Here is a 17,937-nt window from a genome sequence, read left to right as displayed (position 1 = left end):
TAATAGGCTATAAAGAAGCCTGATAGCAATACCTGTCATTTCTTAATGGCTGACTTCACTGAAGAGCTTTTGTGGCCTTTAACATGAAGATAATGGAAGATACAACAAATTTTACAGCTTTTGCGTTGCATCCATAATTTATCACCAGAGGCCCCATGCAGCAGCAGCAGCACAACAAGGACAACATGCTCCTAGAGGCGTGCTGAAGAGAGATGCAAGATGAGCTGCAGGGGATTAGAGGCCCGTGTCATACTTTGCAATTAACGGAGGAACTGCACAGGGTCCAAAACATCTTCTATAAGAAATTATTATCAAATACTTGTCATATTGCATGATGATACCTTTGTGTTCTACATTTGTTTGAGGAAATTAGATTTTGTATAGTCTGTTGATTACAATTACTTTTTTAGGGGGACATTTTTTTTAAACTTTATGAATTTTCTCATGGATGCATGCATGCAGGTGATGGCAGATTGTTTCAGTGGGGCTGTGGACGTGCATGTGGGAACATAAAGAGGAACATCCTAAGCCCAGAGGATGTGACGCTACCAAGCTCGCCAGTGCGAGACATTGCGGGAGGATGTTGGCATAGCCTCCTTCTAACAGGTTAGTCGGCTACGTCTAGCTTATGTTCGAGACCTATTTATGTAATACAGTGCAATACATGCATTTTTTACATGTACTAAATCCAGCAGTACACTCTGCCTGCTGTTACATGTGTTGTTCTTCTCATCGTACATGCAGACATGTACCGTACACCCGACATGTCCACGACCTCAACATTAAGTATGCGCAAATCCTTGGTGTATGTCTTGGCCCTCACACAGACGTGTGAGTGTGTGTGCTTTTAGCTGTGGTGTCCATCTATCCACATCATTCATTAAGAGCTCTCCCAGGGCTAGTGCGGCTACATAAACACAGAGGTTGAGGCCACGGCTGCTCTTTCACCTCGCTGTGGAGAACTTCAAAGTCACTTCTCCTCACAGAGCAGATGAATGCTCCCTGTCTGCCTGGCTGATATATGGGTCCCAGTTGCTGTCTTCTTACTGTAGTATGGCTGCAACGGAGGCCCCATCATGGAGCCAGAGCTGGGCCATTTGTTAGTTTTAGCTGTATCTCCAAGACCTGGCTTTGATTCTGAAGGGAGGACATTAATCCTTTTAATACAACACTTTGTAGAGTCGTTTTCCTGTGTTGCTAATGCTGTCTATTATTAACCCCATTAAAAGTGTAATACAATTTAAGTAGAGTGCTAAAAGTGGATCATTTGTTGCTCCGTTCTGTTTGAATTAATTCTCAATTTATGATCTAAATGATTAAACTATAGGAGTCACAGCACTAAATGAGATTCTTAAACGGTCAGGCATACATTTACACATATTAATACAAATATTTATGAGCACACAGACATGTCCAAGTGTACAGACACACACACGAAGCTGCTGTGTGTTGCATTTGCTCTTCTAAATCCTGTAATGTCCCCGGTTTGATCCCTAGCTCCATTCTGTCATGAGGGAACAGAAATATCCATCTTCAATCAGGCCTTAATGAATAGCCTGATGAGTGTCGGGCAGAACTGAATTACCAGATAGATTTAAAGAGCGTGTGAGTGTGTGTCCATTATGTGTGTGTGTGTGTGTGTGAGTGGGATGGGCGGGGGGTAGTTAGAGGGTCAGTAGAACAGGACACATGTAGAAATTAATTCTCTCCAAGTTCAAAAAAGAAATTGGCTAATTCTGTCATATGAGCCTCATGGAATCGCCTTATCTATTGGTATGAGTCTTCATCTATTAGGGTCAAACTGAGGAGGGAGGCACAGTGGATAGAAAAAAGAGGTTAGGGGGAGCAAGTTGCAGTGATGGAGGGTGGGTTTTGAAAATTGGAAAGGAAAGGAGAGAAAGAGCAGGAAAGAGTGGAAAAATGATGGGAAAGATGGAGCAAAAAGAAAGCAAGAGAGTCAGTGGTATGAGAGACAGCTTGCCTGGGCCGGAGCATATTGAGGGCAGCAGGTGGAAGAGTGGCACAGTTAATTAAAACGCCTGTCTTAATGTCTCAGCCCGTCACTCCAGGGAGAGAGAGAAAGAGAGAGAGTGAGAGAGTTGCCAGGCTTGAGCTGGGCTGCACCCAACCAGCCATCTAGACAGCAAACCAACCATCCAGCCAACCCACCAGGCCACATGTCAGACAAGCCCTGACACTATGCCCTTCACCCCCATCATCCTTTGCAACACACACAGACACACACCCACACATTTGCGCAGACACAAACACATGTCCAAATCCCGCCCGCTGTTTCCTTTTTCTTATCCATGTATCCATATACCTATCCAAACTGCCACCTTTCTAATCTGTTGCAGACCTCTTTAAAAAAGCCCCCTCTCCAAAAAAAAGGAACAAAAACACACTTCTGATGTTACCGTTTTGCTCAGCAGCATCTGTAGCATGCCTCTAGACTTCCAGCCTTGCAGCGTAATCTGTCTGCTTTTAATAATTCATAGAAAGCACAGGCTGTGCACTATGTACTGAATGCTGAGGGTAATGGGGATGTTGTGATAGTTCTATCCTGGCCTGTCTGGAGCAGCAAGCGAATCAAACCGTTAAAGATCTGATAAGCAGCCTGTTCAGTGTCATAACAGCTTTGGCTGTCATCACTGCATTAGGTGGACCTTAACAAATCTATTCAGCTCTGTATGCTACAATCTTGCCAGTGGTGATACTTGACAGAGTTCACAAAGTTTTAACTCACACCAAATTATTGAAGACATAGGTACACATGAGCCAAATGTCATAGACTGTATAAACAGTGAACGCAGCTTCCAGAACTGAAATGTGAAGCCAGTGGGGAAGTGCCTTAAACCTGCATTCTTTCCTATTACCAGCAGGGGGAGTTAACTGGTTGCAAAAGAAGTCAGATTGTATTCGAGCCTATGAGAACATGACCTTACTAGCACTTAATATTGCAGTATGTAAGAATTAGCCACCTGTCAAATTCATATTCTAAACAAATAGGGGGCAGAATATCACCAAAGTATCCACTAACTGCTGCTTAACTGTAGCTGACCTTAGCTAGTTAGCTCAGTTAGCCATGCAGCTAGTGGTTCAAACAGGGAGCTTAGGGACCAGTGGACTGTTCGTGTTTACACTGCTAGCACAGGGATGGGCTAGCTAGTTATCATGCTTACTTCAGTAGATATCTCTGGAGCACAATACATACACATCATAATGTCAAAACTGCTATTTAATCACATTCTGTTGACAATTTTAGTTCAGTTTTGAATGTTTTCAACTAAAATTCTTATATAGAGCATCTTTAATTTATTGGCTCAGGCTTAATGGTTTCTCAATTAGTTTATGGTCTCAGTAAGGTGTGGGTAACCTGGACAAGACAGCATTTCCTAATCTATTTAATCACAATTATAATCCACAATTTAAATTGCAGTCATTTTTTCTAAATTTTGAAATGCCCTGTAGACTATAGCAAGGCTTAAAATATGCCATGAATTCCTCCATTTGCAGTATTAAAACACAATATTGCATTAAAGATCATTTACTTTGCATCATTTATAGTACATCACCCAAGGAAGAGCCGTGTGAAGTAAACTGTCCAATCAGCATAGCTGTCTTGTTGGCTAATCACTCAATTGGTATGTTCACACATTACAGGTTTGCAGGTCAATGAGGTTATGTTAAGATTGGAAATGGGATGATATGAAATAATGCAATCTCTACAATCACCTGAAAAGAAGATTGTGCACGCCTTAAAGATCAATCATGATCTCAGATCGTCCAACCCTAATGTCAGTCACTAGTTCAAGGGTTCTTGAATACAGCATGATTGTCATTTTGTAAATTTTGGCCACATTTAGAGTAAAATAGATGATAAAGCAGGATATGGTTGAGGGCGTGGCCACCTTGTGATTGACAAGTTGCTTAAACGGCTTGACCCAGTGTCAGTATAGAAGCGTAGCAGTCATCACCAGCTCCACGAACTCGTCAAAGTACGATCACTTCTGGCTCCAAAAATCAAACAGGTAACGGCCACAATGTCTAACTCAGGGCTTTAAAATTGTAGCCCACAAACCAATGAGTCACATCACAGTGGGTTTACACTTGGTCATGTTTGACAATCCAGGGAACACCATTATACTGCACCAAAACTATACTAAATTGAATTATACATGGATAAAAATGTATTTAAAGAGAAAAAAGAGCAAATAGTGTGAGACTCCATCCATGTGTGAGGTGGGTCGAGAGTTACAAGTCGTGATGTCTGACTAATGTTTTATCAGGCTTTGCTGTATCACGGCGGATTGCTTTGTCAATAACCAGCCTGGTGCCTCAGTGAGCATGAATCTGAGATTGTCAGGCTGAGTGACAGGCTGGAGATGGCAGATAATTCAAAGAAATTGGAAGTGTGAAATCTTTAAGGGCCACTTCTTAACACAGCAAATGCCAGGGTATCTTTCCATCAGCTGCTGCTCTCACAAGCCACCGCATTGTTAATGGTGGCCTGTCTGTCCATCAAGACCGCTTCAGGAGGGATTTAGACCTGTTTGGCGCCTTATCTCTCTGACTGCCTCCCACTAACCTGACCACTGCACAGGCCTCGAGTGCTGTGTATGTGTGAGTTCCATGTGGTCAATGGTGGTCATAAATCTACCTCCAGAGCAATATATATTTTTCCTTTTCATTCGCTTGTTTATAGATATTGATTTATTTGATTATCTGTCTGACAGTGTGTTGGTATATCCATCCATAGTTACACAGTCAGGAGCCAGATGTAATGGTGCTTGTAGCACTTGTTAATTTAGCTGTCAACACTACAGATTGACCTTAGATTGTAGCAGTAAGAGCTCTTTGCCCTGTGAGTGTGTCTCTGTGTCTGCTGCTGTGTTTCTGGATTGACGCAGAAAAAACAGTCTGCTTTCACTGATAGGAGATAACGGTTTCCATAGGAGTCAAATCTTCGCTTGAGAAAAAAAAACAAAAAAACAAAAACAAAAAAAACATTAGCCTCATTTAATATCAAGAAATTCAAGTAAAGGTACAGAATGTTCTGCTGTCCACTGAAGTCCACTGAAGTCCACTGAAACATGCTAAGTGTGAAGAGGAGGCAATGGAATCAATGTCCTCTATGAATATACATTTCATTAATAAGTTGAGATCTGGGGCATTTGAATACCCAAAATTAACCTAAAAGTAATTTGAAATTTAAGTTAATTATTAGTTTCATAATGAGGTTTATGATTAAGAAGTTAATAAAAGAAACAAAAAGTCCATTTATGTGCTAGAAAATAAAACCGAGAATTCATAGAGGAGTAAAAAAAAAAATGGATGTATGTGTGGTTGTGTGTGTGTGTGTGTGTGTGTGTGTGTGTGTGTTCATACGTCTTTCATTCCAGAACTGCTACTGCTCCACTGAAAGTAAAGTGTTACGGTTCTGCATAGTGATGTCTTGACCTTGCTCAGTCTTGCTCCTTTTCCTTTATTCCCTTCCTGACTTCTTACAATTGCACCCACTCACACAACTACTCATTAAAAACAGTTAAGGTAGGATGTGTAAGTGAAAGGCAGATGACGTCAGAGAGAAGGTGAAAGAAGAGGAGGAAAGACAACAGGGCAAAAAAAAAATCATCCTCCACATCTGCTAATCCAAAAAAAGCTTAGACTCTGTCCTCTGTTTGTATGTACAGTGAAATAATGAGAGAAAATAGACAGAGCAGGGAGGGGGACGAGAGAGAAGGACCCAGACAGAGGAAAAGAAATAAACAAAGAGGAAAAGAAAGAAATATGTCCCCTATTTTCCCCTTGTAGTGGTCTCAATTCCCTGCCAGAGCTCCCTGTCACAGGGAGGTAGTTCCCAGGCCGACACATCTCAAGCTGTTCAAACATCCATTAGGATGTTTTGTTTCACACACTCTACAAATACGGCAAGACGAGAGCGAAACGGGCAGATGATGAGAGGGAAATTGAGGACGAAAGAAAAGAGACAGAGAGACAGAGGAGAGGATGAAGAGGGGAGTGAGTTGATGGGAACAGCAGAGAAAGGAGAAGAGGAAATTTATCAAGAAACTCGTGTGATATTTAATGATCCTTGTATGTGGAGAGGGAAGACCACACCAGCTCGTTCTCCTCCGCCAAATACCGATCCCCTAACTTAATTTCCTGCTCAATTGCTGTTCTATAGTGCATAGTACAGTGATACAGGCTGGCAATATAGAAAACAGATTGCCTGTGCGGCGGAGTGGATAAGGCTGAGGCTTGTGCTGCTGGAGACCTGCAGTCTCCAGGGGGGTCTTGTCGGTGGGCTTCACAAAACCAACAAAGCCCATCTTTCCCTGCGACTGGCAGCAGCTGGCAGGTAGATCTTCAAGCACTGGAGGTGGGGAAGTGGATCTGTGGGTGTGGTGTGTGTGTGTTTGTGTGTGTGTGTGAGAGAGAGAGAGAGAGAGAGAGAGAGAGAGAGAGAGAGAGAGAGAGAGAGAGTTTGTGTTTCTCTGCAGTGTGTATGTCTTGCAGAGAGTCTTGCTATTCTTTGTAGTGGAGAGTTCCATAGTCTTCCATCTTGTGCTTGCTCATGTGCTGTGACTCCAATCCACTCAAAAATGTAGGCCTGCATGGACAGCAACCATCAATCAGTGCACAGAGGAGTGTGCAACTACAGCTACAGTGTTTTCCCAGAGATACACACACAGACAGATACAGTACACACACGCAGACACACCCTCCATCAGTGTTACATACATACAGTAACATGCCTGTTACTGTGTGAGATGCTTCTATAAGCCTTATTTGAATTTTTCTTACTTTTTTTTTTTTTTTAAAATAGCAACTATGTTTTTGACATCCAATGTGATGTGATTCAATTCTGATTGAGTGCTCTGTAAAGTAACAATCTTCTGTGTTTGTAAAGAAAAACATCTAATTTTACTACGTCCTGTAACTAATATCACACAATAATGATTTAAGATAAAGCCAGTTCATGAAACCTTTTACTTTTGCTATGTTAACACTGGTCTTTAGGCAATACTGTGTCTACTTGAACCTACATAAAGTCTTAATGTGTTTTCTTGATGCTGTTTTGCTGCCTGACATAAACTAGGCCAGTATCGTGAAGTCTTATCATGTCTACCTGGAGAACTGATGTTACTTGTATCCCAGTTCTTTTAGAGTTGTTAATTCATGCAGGAAGTGTCACTAACCTAGTTGCCATTGGGTTTTGCGCTAATGTTAGCAGTGTGAACCTCCTCTGACCTCTCAAAGTGACAGGGTTTTGTTGCGTAACAACCTTGTGTAATGAACTTCCTCCCAGGAGATGTCATTAAGAACGGGAATGTTTGTCTTCCGCTTGCACCAAAATGAATATTCAGCTATTATTGCTGCACAGAATTCAGATCTGATATGAGTATTGGGTTTCAGCAGAAGAGAGACACAAAACCACTCCAGATGGGTTTTATTTACTGTCTCTGTGTCTCTGATCAGCCTCTGGTTTTCTTAATTTATCACAACTAACTGGGTTTGCAGCGTGAAGACAGTTCAGGTCATATCTCCGTCTTCCTAGACATAGCATTATCTGGCATACATCATTCAGACTCTCCCCCTCATCTCTCCCTTACCCAGATTTACATATTTGTTTTAACTAATGTCCTGTTGTAGGCCACTAAAGATCTGTAATAACACTGCTAGAGTTTCTGCAAGGCGACCACGCCAAGAACCACAGAGACGTGGAAGGGATAGAGTTGTCAGAAGGCTTTCCATCACACACAGGGATCATATTTGAGCAAAGGTTTTCCTTGATAAATGAACCCAATTGGTTAGCTTATCGGCTGGATCAACACTGTATGCCTTTCATGGCTCGTCTACTTTCCCATGTAGGAGGCCCTGTAGAGGGGGAGAGCACTGTGTGTGATATGTGTGAGTGAGAAAGAGAAGACAAAGAAATAGAGGGAGAGAGCAATATGTCACAATGATTATTTGAATTACCTTGTTTATTGAAAATGACCGATTTCGAGCGCGATCCTTTACATTCCCAAAATACTCACAAGACTGCCAAGAGGAGAGGTCTCAGTGGGGGACTTCATACACCATCTGATGCCTTGATTGCCAATTCCCTTCTGAGTATCATCATCTTAATAGTAAATATAACTACAGGAAGTAATGATTTCTGCTCCAAATTATGTGGATGTTTACACTGCTCGTCAACTGAGCAATATATTTCTGATCAAAGATAAACTGTACGGAAGAAAAATAGAAGTTGCATTAGAGCAACAGTGGGAAAGAGGAAATGGTTGGTCCCAGCAGACTGATGTACCTTGTAAAGCAAACTCCCCCCTCTGTTGCTGCGCCGAAGGAGTCACTGCCAAGATGGCTGCTTGAGCTCCAGGCCTGCAGGGCTTGACCCTGCGCATGCTGCCAGACACCATTTCTCTAAATCCAACCTCAAAATGAATCTTCAGACCCTGGCATAATTCCTCATCCTCTCTTCCTGTCCTCCTCACAACATCTCTCTCTGTCTCAGTGTTTCACTTCTTTTATTTTCCCAGTGTGGAGGATGGTGTGGTGTGCCTCATCTTTCAAATTCCTGTGAGGTTAAGATGGTAAGACTTATTTTCAAGGATGGAGCTGGGTGTCTGGGGCTCCTCCCTACAGGTTTATCACGTTGGCAACCATGGATGGCTACATTTCTAGTGTTGTCATGAGTTGTCCTCCCCTGAGTCTGGACCTCTCAAACATAGTGGCATGAATCGTTGGCAAACACTGTGTGCAAATAGAGCCATTAACAGAGAACGTCAAGTTTAATTGCACGACTTATGGTGAGTGTTTTTATGTACTTCTGACCTCATACTGAACTATGCTGTAAAGAAACAACCAATGATCACTTCATATTTCATTAAATGGAAAGCTTTTATGAAATTTGGGCTAACACAGAACGCTCGAATTTTGTCAGATGCAATGTACAAAATGGAAAGTAATATATTTTCAGTGGGATTGGCACATATCTGAAAAATGTAAAGCCATGTTCTATTTAGCTGAAGCAGTTTATTGTTTGCATATCTTAAAGCCAAAGCAATTAAAGTTGGATACAGCTGATCCCAAAGATCAGCTGTATCCAACTTTAATTGCTTGTGTTGAATATATAGCTTATGAGTTTAGAAAGTCATTTCAGTTGACAAGTCCCCATAATAACCACTGATTTATTGTTTTAGAAATGTGAAATAATAGGTTTTCTTTCTTCAGCCAATCACTGAGAGGTTTTATTGGATTTTTCCACTTCTCTAATAACTATGCATTATTTTGATTTCACATGACTGTATATACTACTAAGTTGTTCTCCTGGTCTTCATTGCCATCATTCACAAAGCAAACAAAAAATATTTCCATTCCTGCTAGTCACATTATTCTGACAGATTGCTGGGCAAGGGCAGGTCAGGCCAGTGTTAACTAGTGTAGCTTGGACTTTTAGGTGTTAGACACAGTTTCTCTCTTTTCTCTGTAGACAATGTGAGAAATGATCTCTTGTTTGATCTTTTCTCCTTCAAACCTTTTCAATATTTCCTGCTTGGTAAGGGTTCTCAAGGAGAATTTTGAAATTAAAAGCTGAATCTCAACCACCGGAGGTTATGCCTGTTCCTTATTTGTTCCTTTCTCCAAACTTCTCCCCCTTTTTTCTTTGCCACTGAGTCGAACCACCCACCAAGTCTAAGGTCACTAGCTAGCCAATGTGAAGGCTGTTCAGAAGGGCTGCAGCAAACTTGGCAAAGCCCCGGTATGACTCCCTGCTGCTCCTTGGGACATACCAGCTCCTTTGCCAAGTCAAATAACACATTTAGTGAATTGAGAGTAAGATTTAAGTGGGGCAGTACAATGCAGCCAACCCTCTCATCTCTGAGTCGGTCCTTCTCTTTGTGTGCTAGAGTGTGAAAACTACCCTTGTTCTCTAGGACTTAATCTTTTTTTCCTTTTCTTGCTGATTATTTGGAAACAGGTCAGTTGGGTGTGGAGGCTGTAACTCCACCCAACAGTTTTTTTTCTCTTAACTTCACATTCATTGCCTCATCAAATTATTTTTCCTCACCTCTGAGTCTGCTTCTTTACCTCCCCTCCTGTTTTTTTTGTTTTTTTTTTAAACCAGCACTCTTTTTGCTCCCCTGTGTGTATACGAACATTTTTCAAAGAATTCAGTGGCCAAGTTCAGGCCCTTGAAGTGATTGGCTTTTATTCAAGACCCTGTTTTCTTCTCTTCTTTTCTCTCTTTTTTTTCTCTTTTCTCTCACAGTGTTTTGCTCCTTATTTCACCAAGCGTGACACTTTTCACCTGCTTTTTTTTTTTTTTTACTTAAACTTGCAAACACAAACATCCAAGCTTTTTTGTGCTATTTTCACCATTGGATGAAAACAAAATAACAAGAGAAGAATCTTACTACAGGTCTATTTGAATGCTGTGTTGCACTGATGTATCCACCATAAAATTAACCCCCATTTACATGTTAAAAAGACAATGCTCTAAATGTGCACAGCAGGATTGTAATGAATACAAAGACAATTTGGCAATGAGTTAAGTAATATCTTCCAAACAGATGAAGTCTCCATACGAAGGCTTTTAGCATTCTTAAAATCGAAAAAAAATACTTAAAAGATTGTGGGATCTGAAGCTTTGTGCTGTATGTTTTATCATAGAATTAGATTTTTATATTTTTCACTCTTAAATTCACATCTTTAAAGAATACGTGCAAGTGAAAACAATATTTAATCAGAGATGCAATGTTTGCCTCTCATATATATATATATATATATATATATATATATATATATATATATATATATATATATATATATATATATATATATATATATATATATATATATATATATTTTTATGTGTGTAGGTACACAATTAAATGGTAAGCAGTTCTTTAAAATTGTTCATTTAGATGGCTTCATGTCTAACCAACAGTTGTATAGTAAGGGTTAGGATAGGTTGATGAATAGAAACCACTGTAACAGAAATTGTAATCTACATTTCTCTTGAGACACACTATTCAAAAATGATTTGGTTACACCCTGCTTACTGTGGGTGTAAACAGGCCATTTATCTGTCATCGTTCATTGTGTAGTTTTGGTAATCCCATCTGTTGTATATATCAAAATCACTTGGCTGTGTAGGATCCCTGTTTTGTGAATCTGATCCCACAGCCAAGCAACAACTCACTGTCCATTATTTTGTGGTAATGGTTGCTTTAAAGACAGTGCTTATTTATTTGTTGTTGTGGAGTGTTGGATGAACAATGTCAGTGTATGCCAATAGTACAGTAGCTACTAGCCAGTTTGTTCAGGCATAGCAAATTGGGGCCATAGGCCAGAACACTGTTGTAACACATTAGCTGCTGCCACAAAGAGGTCAAACTTGGCTGTGTTAGTTGGATGTGTTTGTGGGGTTAGGAGCTCTGTGTGTGTGTGTGTGTGCGCGTGTGCGTGTGTTGCTTGTCAGTGTAGGCTAAACAATGGGACAGAGACCAGTGACAGTTCTTGACCTCCCCAGGGTGTACAGACAGTACAGTTATGGTTCAGAGTTCACCTGCTAATCTGTGCTAGACCTGGAGAAGAAGCCAGCTGTGGGCATGTACTTCTGTTGGATAAACAGAGGGGATTTAAGGATGGAGGGTGGATAAAAAATGAGGAAAAAAAAAAAGGGTCAGAATTGTTCAAAGTAGGTATAATATTGATTATTCTATAGAAATAGAAATATAAACAAAATATGTTTTTGATGGAAATAGAATTAAAGAGTAACTTAAATTTGACAAATTGAAGTGTATTACAGGTCGTGAGCAGTACTACTGCATATACACGAAAAGTAGTATAAAGCCCTCAGTGGCTCCATGGGATGCATGTTTTTTGATAAATTGCCTGTAATGATGCTATTCAGTAGCTCAGGTGCATTATGGGTAATGTAGTCAACAGGTCTTGATAAGGTCCAGCAGTCTAGCATCGCACTCCTAGCCATAAAGGGCTGCATAAAACCTTTTTCGTACATGCAGTTGTACCCCCCAAGACCTATAAACACAAAATTGGTAGCATTAGCCTCTTTCAGATACCCTCTCATGATGAATATTAGAATTTAATATGCAATGTAGTGTTTTCTTGTCATTTGTTAATCTTAAATGTTGTGGTGTATCCTCGTTCACTGCTACATCTACATGTATTTTAGTCAGCCATTTCTTACATTTGAGCTCAATGTTTAGGCAGTTACTGAACAACTGCTGATGTCTGTGATATTGATTTGGCCCTTTAAATTGACAAAGTACAATCTGAAATATCATTTCAACATGATAAATCTGTAACTGAGCTTTTTGTTAATCCAATCTGAGACATTGTCTGTTGATGTTTTAGACAGATGTTTTCAACAAATTCCACTGTAGCTGCAATGACAACAACTTGGCTTCATGTCATCTACATGAGAGAATGGCTCCAGAAGTGGAAATCATTTTATTTAAGTGGATCTAGATGGGTAATTTTAAGCAATTCACAAAGAGGCCGGAGATCAGTACATATAAGAGTGCAATAAAAGTTTAAAGGTAAGGAAAGAAGGAGAAGAAGGGAAAGAACAAGGATAAAGAGAAAGAGGGAAGGAGAGTGTCCGGATGAGGAGGAAAGGAGAGGTTTTGTGGAAAGGAGGTAAGGGATTGTGGGATCGGGAGGGCAGGCAGAATCAGCAGGCAGTACTCAAAGTCCAGCTGGTCCTCGGCTCCCAGGGTCTACTTCAAGGATCTCTCTCTCCCTCTGTTTCTCCCTCTCTTATACACACACCCACCCACCCACACACACACACACACACACACACACACACACACACACACACACACACACACACACACACACACACACACACACACACACACACAATAACAGTCTCCACCATTGCTCATTGTCTGGCTCCAATCTCTCTGTATCCTCACTCCCCACATCATCTCCACCCACCTTCGTCTTCTTTACTTTTGCTGTATCTGTCATTTTCACCCCCTCTCCATTTTTGATCCATTGGCTGACAATGATGAATTTCCCTCAGCTGTACGGTAGTTGGCAGAAAAAGTTTGCTCAGCAAAGTTTTGAAAGTAAAGCGAAGAGAGTGTGGCTTATGATATTAGTGCAAGTTCAACATGATACTCTGGAAGACAAAGTCATTTTTCCTCATTTAACATCTCCCAGCTCTTTTGCAAAATAAGCTTTTTAAAACCTTTTATTATATTGTACTTATCTGGGCATTTTTTCATCACTTTGCTATTTCAGGTAATCCATAGGCAATTTTGATTCGCCTGGCTCTGCGGTTATGATTTTAGCCGAGGTTGTTTTCAATTGAAAGGTCACCTGCGCTCTAAGTTCCTGAGTCAGCAGAAAATAAAAATAAAATAATCTTGAAGTTTAATGGTTAAAGTGATATAAAATATACATAAATCATAGTGATGATGATCTCCATACCTTGATTTAGATGCTTCTGATTGGTAATTCTCTGTCAATAAAAACACAATTTCCATTTTTAACACAATCAACAGACATTACATAAGGGACATGTTTATGGCAACACATGTTCTTTGAGTGGATACCTGCCTACCACTGTATAAGCACAACCTTGGTTGGTATCGACTGTACATGCTCATAAGTGCACAATATAAAAACAGATCATTTTTAGGATTTAACATTGTCACCCCCAGTGGAGATAATAATGATAATATGATAATAAACTTTCCACACTAAGCCTCATTAGACAGAGCCCAGAGTTATTATGTGGAATCCACTGTGTAAACCAGGAACAATCTGCAATAAGGCCTCAGACCACAATGAAAATCTATTGTCTACTCATGCTTCTGTAGGGCAGACACTGATTGAAATATGTACATTCACTTACTTTGCACCTCTGATCACTGAAAGGAATATACAGGAATATACTCTTGGCGGTAAATCTTGACCTATTAAGATAAATAAAAATGATCAAGAGAAATTGGGGTAGAGGTGGATGCCAGTCTACTACAATGAAGTGTTGTGATTATAACTTTGCTTTATTAGTTCTGTTGTAGCCATATAATAATGGTCCACTTGTTGTTACCCACATTCAACCTCAGTTACAAAAGTTCAGCAGCTTCATGGTCTCTAACAAGGCCGGATAACTTATGTTCGGCTATTTTTACCAGTAGCAAAAAAATGATGTTTTGTTAATTTGTCAGTGTTTCAGGGCGATAAAAATTGATATTATTAATAATTAAAGTGTATCATATAATAAGGTGTATTGTATAATAATCAATATTGAAGAAACTTATTTTAATAAGTTGATTAAACACTGTACAGTATATTCATCCAACTCATCATTTCAAATCAAAATACTTGAAGGTAGATAGTTCAAGTAGGTGTTTATAAGTTCTGAAGTAATCTGTAAATTAAAACAAAAAAATTCAGTTTCATGAACTTGAAATAATTAAAATGGTTAATGAGAAAATATTAGTCGATTTAACTAAACTTTTTACTGAGGGTGTTTTCACGCATATTGTATAGAGCTAGACCTATATATCAGCCGTCCATTTTGACCTATCACAGATAAATCTAAATGACCAGGCTCGGTGTATATGTTGCTCGATATGTGCCCGTGAGACTTATGCTTTTCCTTAAATAGAACATAATGCAGCAAAAGATGCTTTGGGCAATTAATAACTGTTAAATTCCCAGTAAAGTTTTTTGTGTCAGTGCACTGATGTCATTTTGGACAATAAAGTTCATGGTTAAACTGTAAAAGTGTTGGGTAACCAAATTTTTTGCACATTTCTTTCAATAAAATTGTGTTTATGTATATATATGTTCTGTACATATACAAAGTATACTGTATATGTAAAATAATCCGTCAATGTATTGATGTTGGAATTCTTTTACTCTCTAATATCTGTATTGTCCTCAAAAAATCTTTAGCGGTCTGGCTCTAATATTGTGTACGTGTAACCGATATTTGCTGTCTGCGGATATTTTTGCTGAGATCTGTCCCAGCATCACTGAGGTGTTTTTTCCTCTCATATGTCTATCCTTCTCTGCTTTATTAAACTGCCAACGACACGAGCCCTATGCTGGAGCACCATCACTCTATCATATAAATACAAGCCACAACAGGGTGGAGATTTGAAACACCTGTTTAATTGGCCTAAAGCTTCTACGTGAAGTAATTCAATTCCAAAGCCTCTATTGGTCCTCCTCTCCCCTTTTCTCCTCTCAACCTCGCTCACTCTCTCCAGGATTATGTGCAGGTTACAGAGCTAGCACACTGTGTGGATTAGCAGGGTCGCTCCTCCATGCTTGGTGCCTTTCTTAATGTGATTATACATCATCAGGCTTGTTTACTGTTAGCTTCTTCATTGTTGAGACCTGACAAAAGTTCAGCCCCCTTCTACCCACTAACTGGTGCCCACGCCCACACACTCATACAGTGCTTAAGCTGTCAACCCCCCCTGCTCATACTCTAACACACAAACAAACATGCGTAATATTCACACCAACAAAGTAAAGCATTGCCCCAAAATTTTCAGCGCTGCTGCTTTTGGAAAAGCAGTCAAATATTTCTTTCCTTTAATACTAACATAACATGTACAAGTAGTTGGAGGGAATACATGTGTTCTGAACTGTTGCTGTGATAAAAAGGACCTGTTATTCATCTGAAGAATACTATTAGACACTAGCAGTCAGGTGTCTGTATGTGTTCCCTTTAGCTAGAGTCCACTATAACCATCTTTAAACGTCAAGCACCGCCTTTCATTAGCCTAATGAAGCCATCAAGACAGCCTGTTTGTACAGAGCATGGTCTAGCTCTGTCAGACTTCCCAGTTATGCACTCCATCAGTGGTGAATGAGCCCCTGTGTGGCCTGAGGGGGGTGTGACTTAGACTCGGTGTGTCATTAGCCATTGATGTTATTGGCTCATTATCTCCCAATTAGGCTGCTATCAGAGTTAGCTGGCGTTTTCATTACAACGTAGACCTCCATGATCTAACAAAGACCAATGCCGCTGATTAAAGATGGTTTCAGCAATAACATGTAGTGCAAGGTCTTTGAACTCTCTGTGATATAGTTAGAGCCGAGGTGATATAACACAATGAAGCTGATTAGAGAGGGCATGTCTCTTATTGTGCCACTTACTGAGGTTAAGGCAGAGTAATACTGATTAATGTGTTCCTGGTAGCACGTTTTGTTAATAATGTACAGTCAATTATGAAAGAGAATAATTGAGAATGGTTACAATTAAGCTTTCAAAAATACAATGGACATCAATTTAGATATAATTCCAAGACTGTCCATCTGTAAGCGTAAGCACCCACTGGCCCTTCATCATTATGTGCACATGCACTGTGTGTGTGCACACATTGTACCCATACAGTCTAGGACTGCTGAAGGACAAGGAGAAGTATTAGCGTGTCTGTTGAAGGACTAATCAGCTCTGTTAATCACTCAGGGAGGGTCAGCCAGGGACAAAAATCGCCTCTCCTCAGGTAAATCAGAACAAGGAAATAAAGTCCTACAAATTAGAGGCCTAGAAAAAGATTGTAGTCACCATGTTTGTCCTTCACTTTGACCATGGAATCGGTGCCAGCTGAGCAATATGTCTCCCTCATGTTGTATTACTTTTTTAATTAATCTACCACAGACTCCTCAGAGTGATGAGATACATTAGAGCTGCCTGTTAAATGCAATCACTTATCTAGCTTTGTTGGTATAGAATACGGGAGATAATTGACATGTCTTTCTCATGTTTTGACCGACTACTACAAGAGCGTTTTGATTTAGAAAATTCATTTGTGCCTTTGAATCAAGTGATCATTAAACATCTTGTCTGTAGACTTGGACTTATAAGCTTAAAAGAATATTTATTTGAAGGTTATTTTAGCCAATAAATTTAGATTAACAAATATAATACAGTAAGTGGTTGCATTAATGTTGGTATGTGTGTGTTCTCCATGGCCTTGCTGGAGTGCTGACAGCTTTCTGCCTGTTTACCCCTTAGAGGGGTTAGTTCCCTGATCCGTGAGAACTCTGTAAGTGTCTGCCTGGTGATTAACTCCACATCGCAGCACAACGTCTTCCCCCTCACTTCATAAATGGGCTTTAATTGAGGGAGCTGGCTCCTTAGCAGGGAACCTCTTTCACTCTGTGTCGATTAAAACGTCATTTTACAGCCAAAAAAGAAACACGTTCCCAATCACTGCCCTTGAATTATTGTTCTGTAGCTCGAGGCTTGTATTTTAAAGTCACTGAATAATTGCAATCAGATTATTCTAATCAAGTGCTGGAACAGTAATTACAGGTTGCAGTCATTTAAGCTGCCCTGGAAGTCCCATACACACTGCTGGTGTGCATATTAAAAGTTTATGTCGCAAGAGATAAATTTAATGAAGAGGATTGTAATCTTTCAGCTACTTTTAGATAGGTTTCACATGTACCAGGAGAGCACAATCTAAATCTCAGCCATCAGAGTTGCTACGCCAAAGGCATTTGTGGTGGATATTTTTCGTACCCCGCGCCATTCTTCTCCTGCCCCCTCAGTCCCCTCAGTCAACCAAGCTTAGGCATTAGTGCCAAACAGTTCTCCCAATAGGACTAGACGCGTTTCCTCCCACACATCTCCCCCCACCGATAACCTCATCTGTGCCCAGGTCTGGATTTCATGTCAAGGCAAACGTTAGGTGACTTAGTGCTGTGCCAAGCTGTCAGAGAGGCATGAGAATTACAATCTGGAGGTCTGTGTGACAGTGGAACCGTCTCTCCTAATCCTGTTTACGCACATCCGCATCACCCTGTTCCAAAACAGAAACCTAAGTGTGTGTTTTTTGTCTGTGTGCGAGCTATGCGTGTGTGTGTGCTTGCGCGTGCATCCATATATGTGTGCTTGTTTTCATCACTGTGTGAGTTGTGCAT

The 17,937-nt window shown here is 40.2% G+C and overlaps 1 protein-coding gene across 3 annotated transcripts in view; it reads left to right on the top strand.

The window, feature by feature from the left end:
• LOC140996310 (uncharacterized) overlaps positions 1 to 17,937 on the top strand; it is a 301,135-nt gene that overhangs the window by 110,342 nt on the left and 172,856 nt on the right. For all 3 annotated transcript variants that reach the window (XM_073466666.1, XM_073466664.1, XM_073466667.1), the window contains exon 8: positions 463 to 606. In XM_073466666.1, the coding sequence (XP_073322767.1) occupies positions 463 to 606 (144 nt within the window). The remainder of the gene's footprint in view (positions 1 to 462; positions 607 to 17,937) is intronic.

Source organism: Pagrus major, chromosome 5 (assembly GCF_040436345.1).
Source record: "Pagrus major chromosome 5, Pma_NU_1.0".
NCBI lineage: Eukaryota > Metazoa > Chordata > Actinopteri > Spariformes > Sparidae > Pagrus > Pagrus major.
Note: the sequence above shows the minus strand (reverse complement) of the source record. Positions and strands in the feature narration are given on the sequence as shown.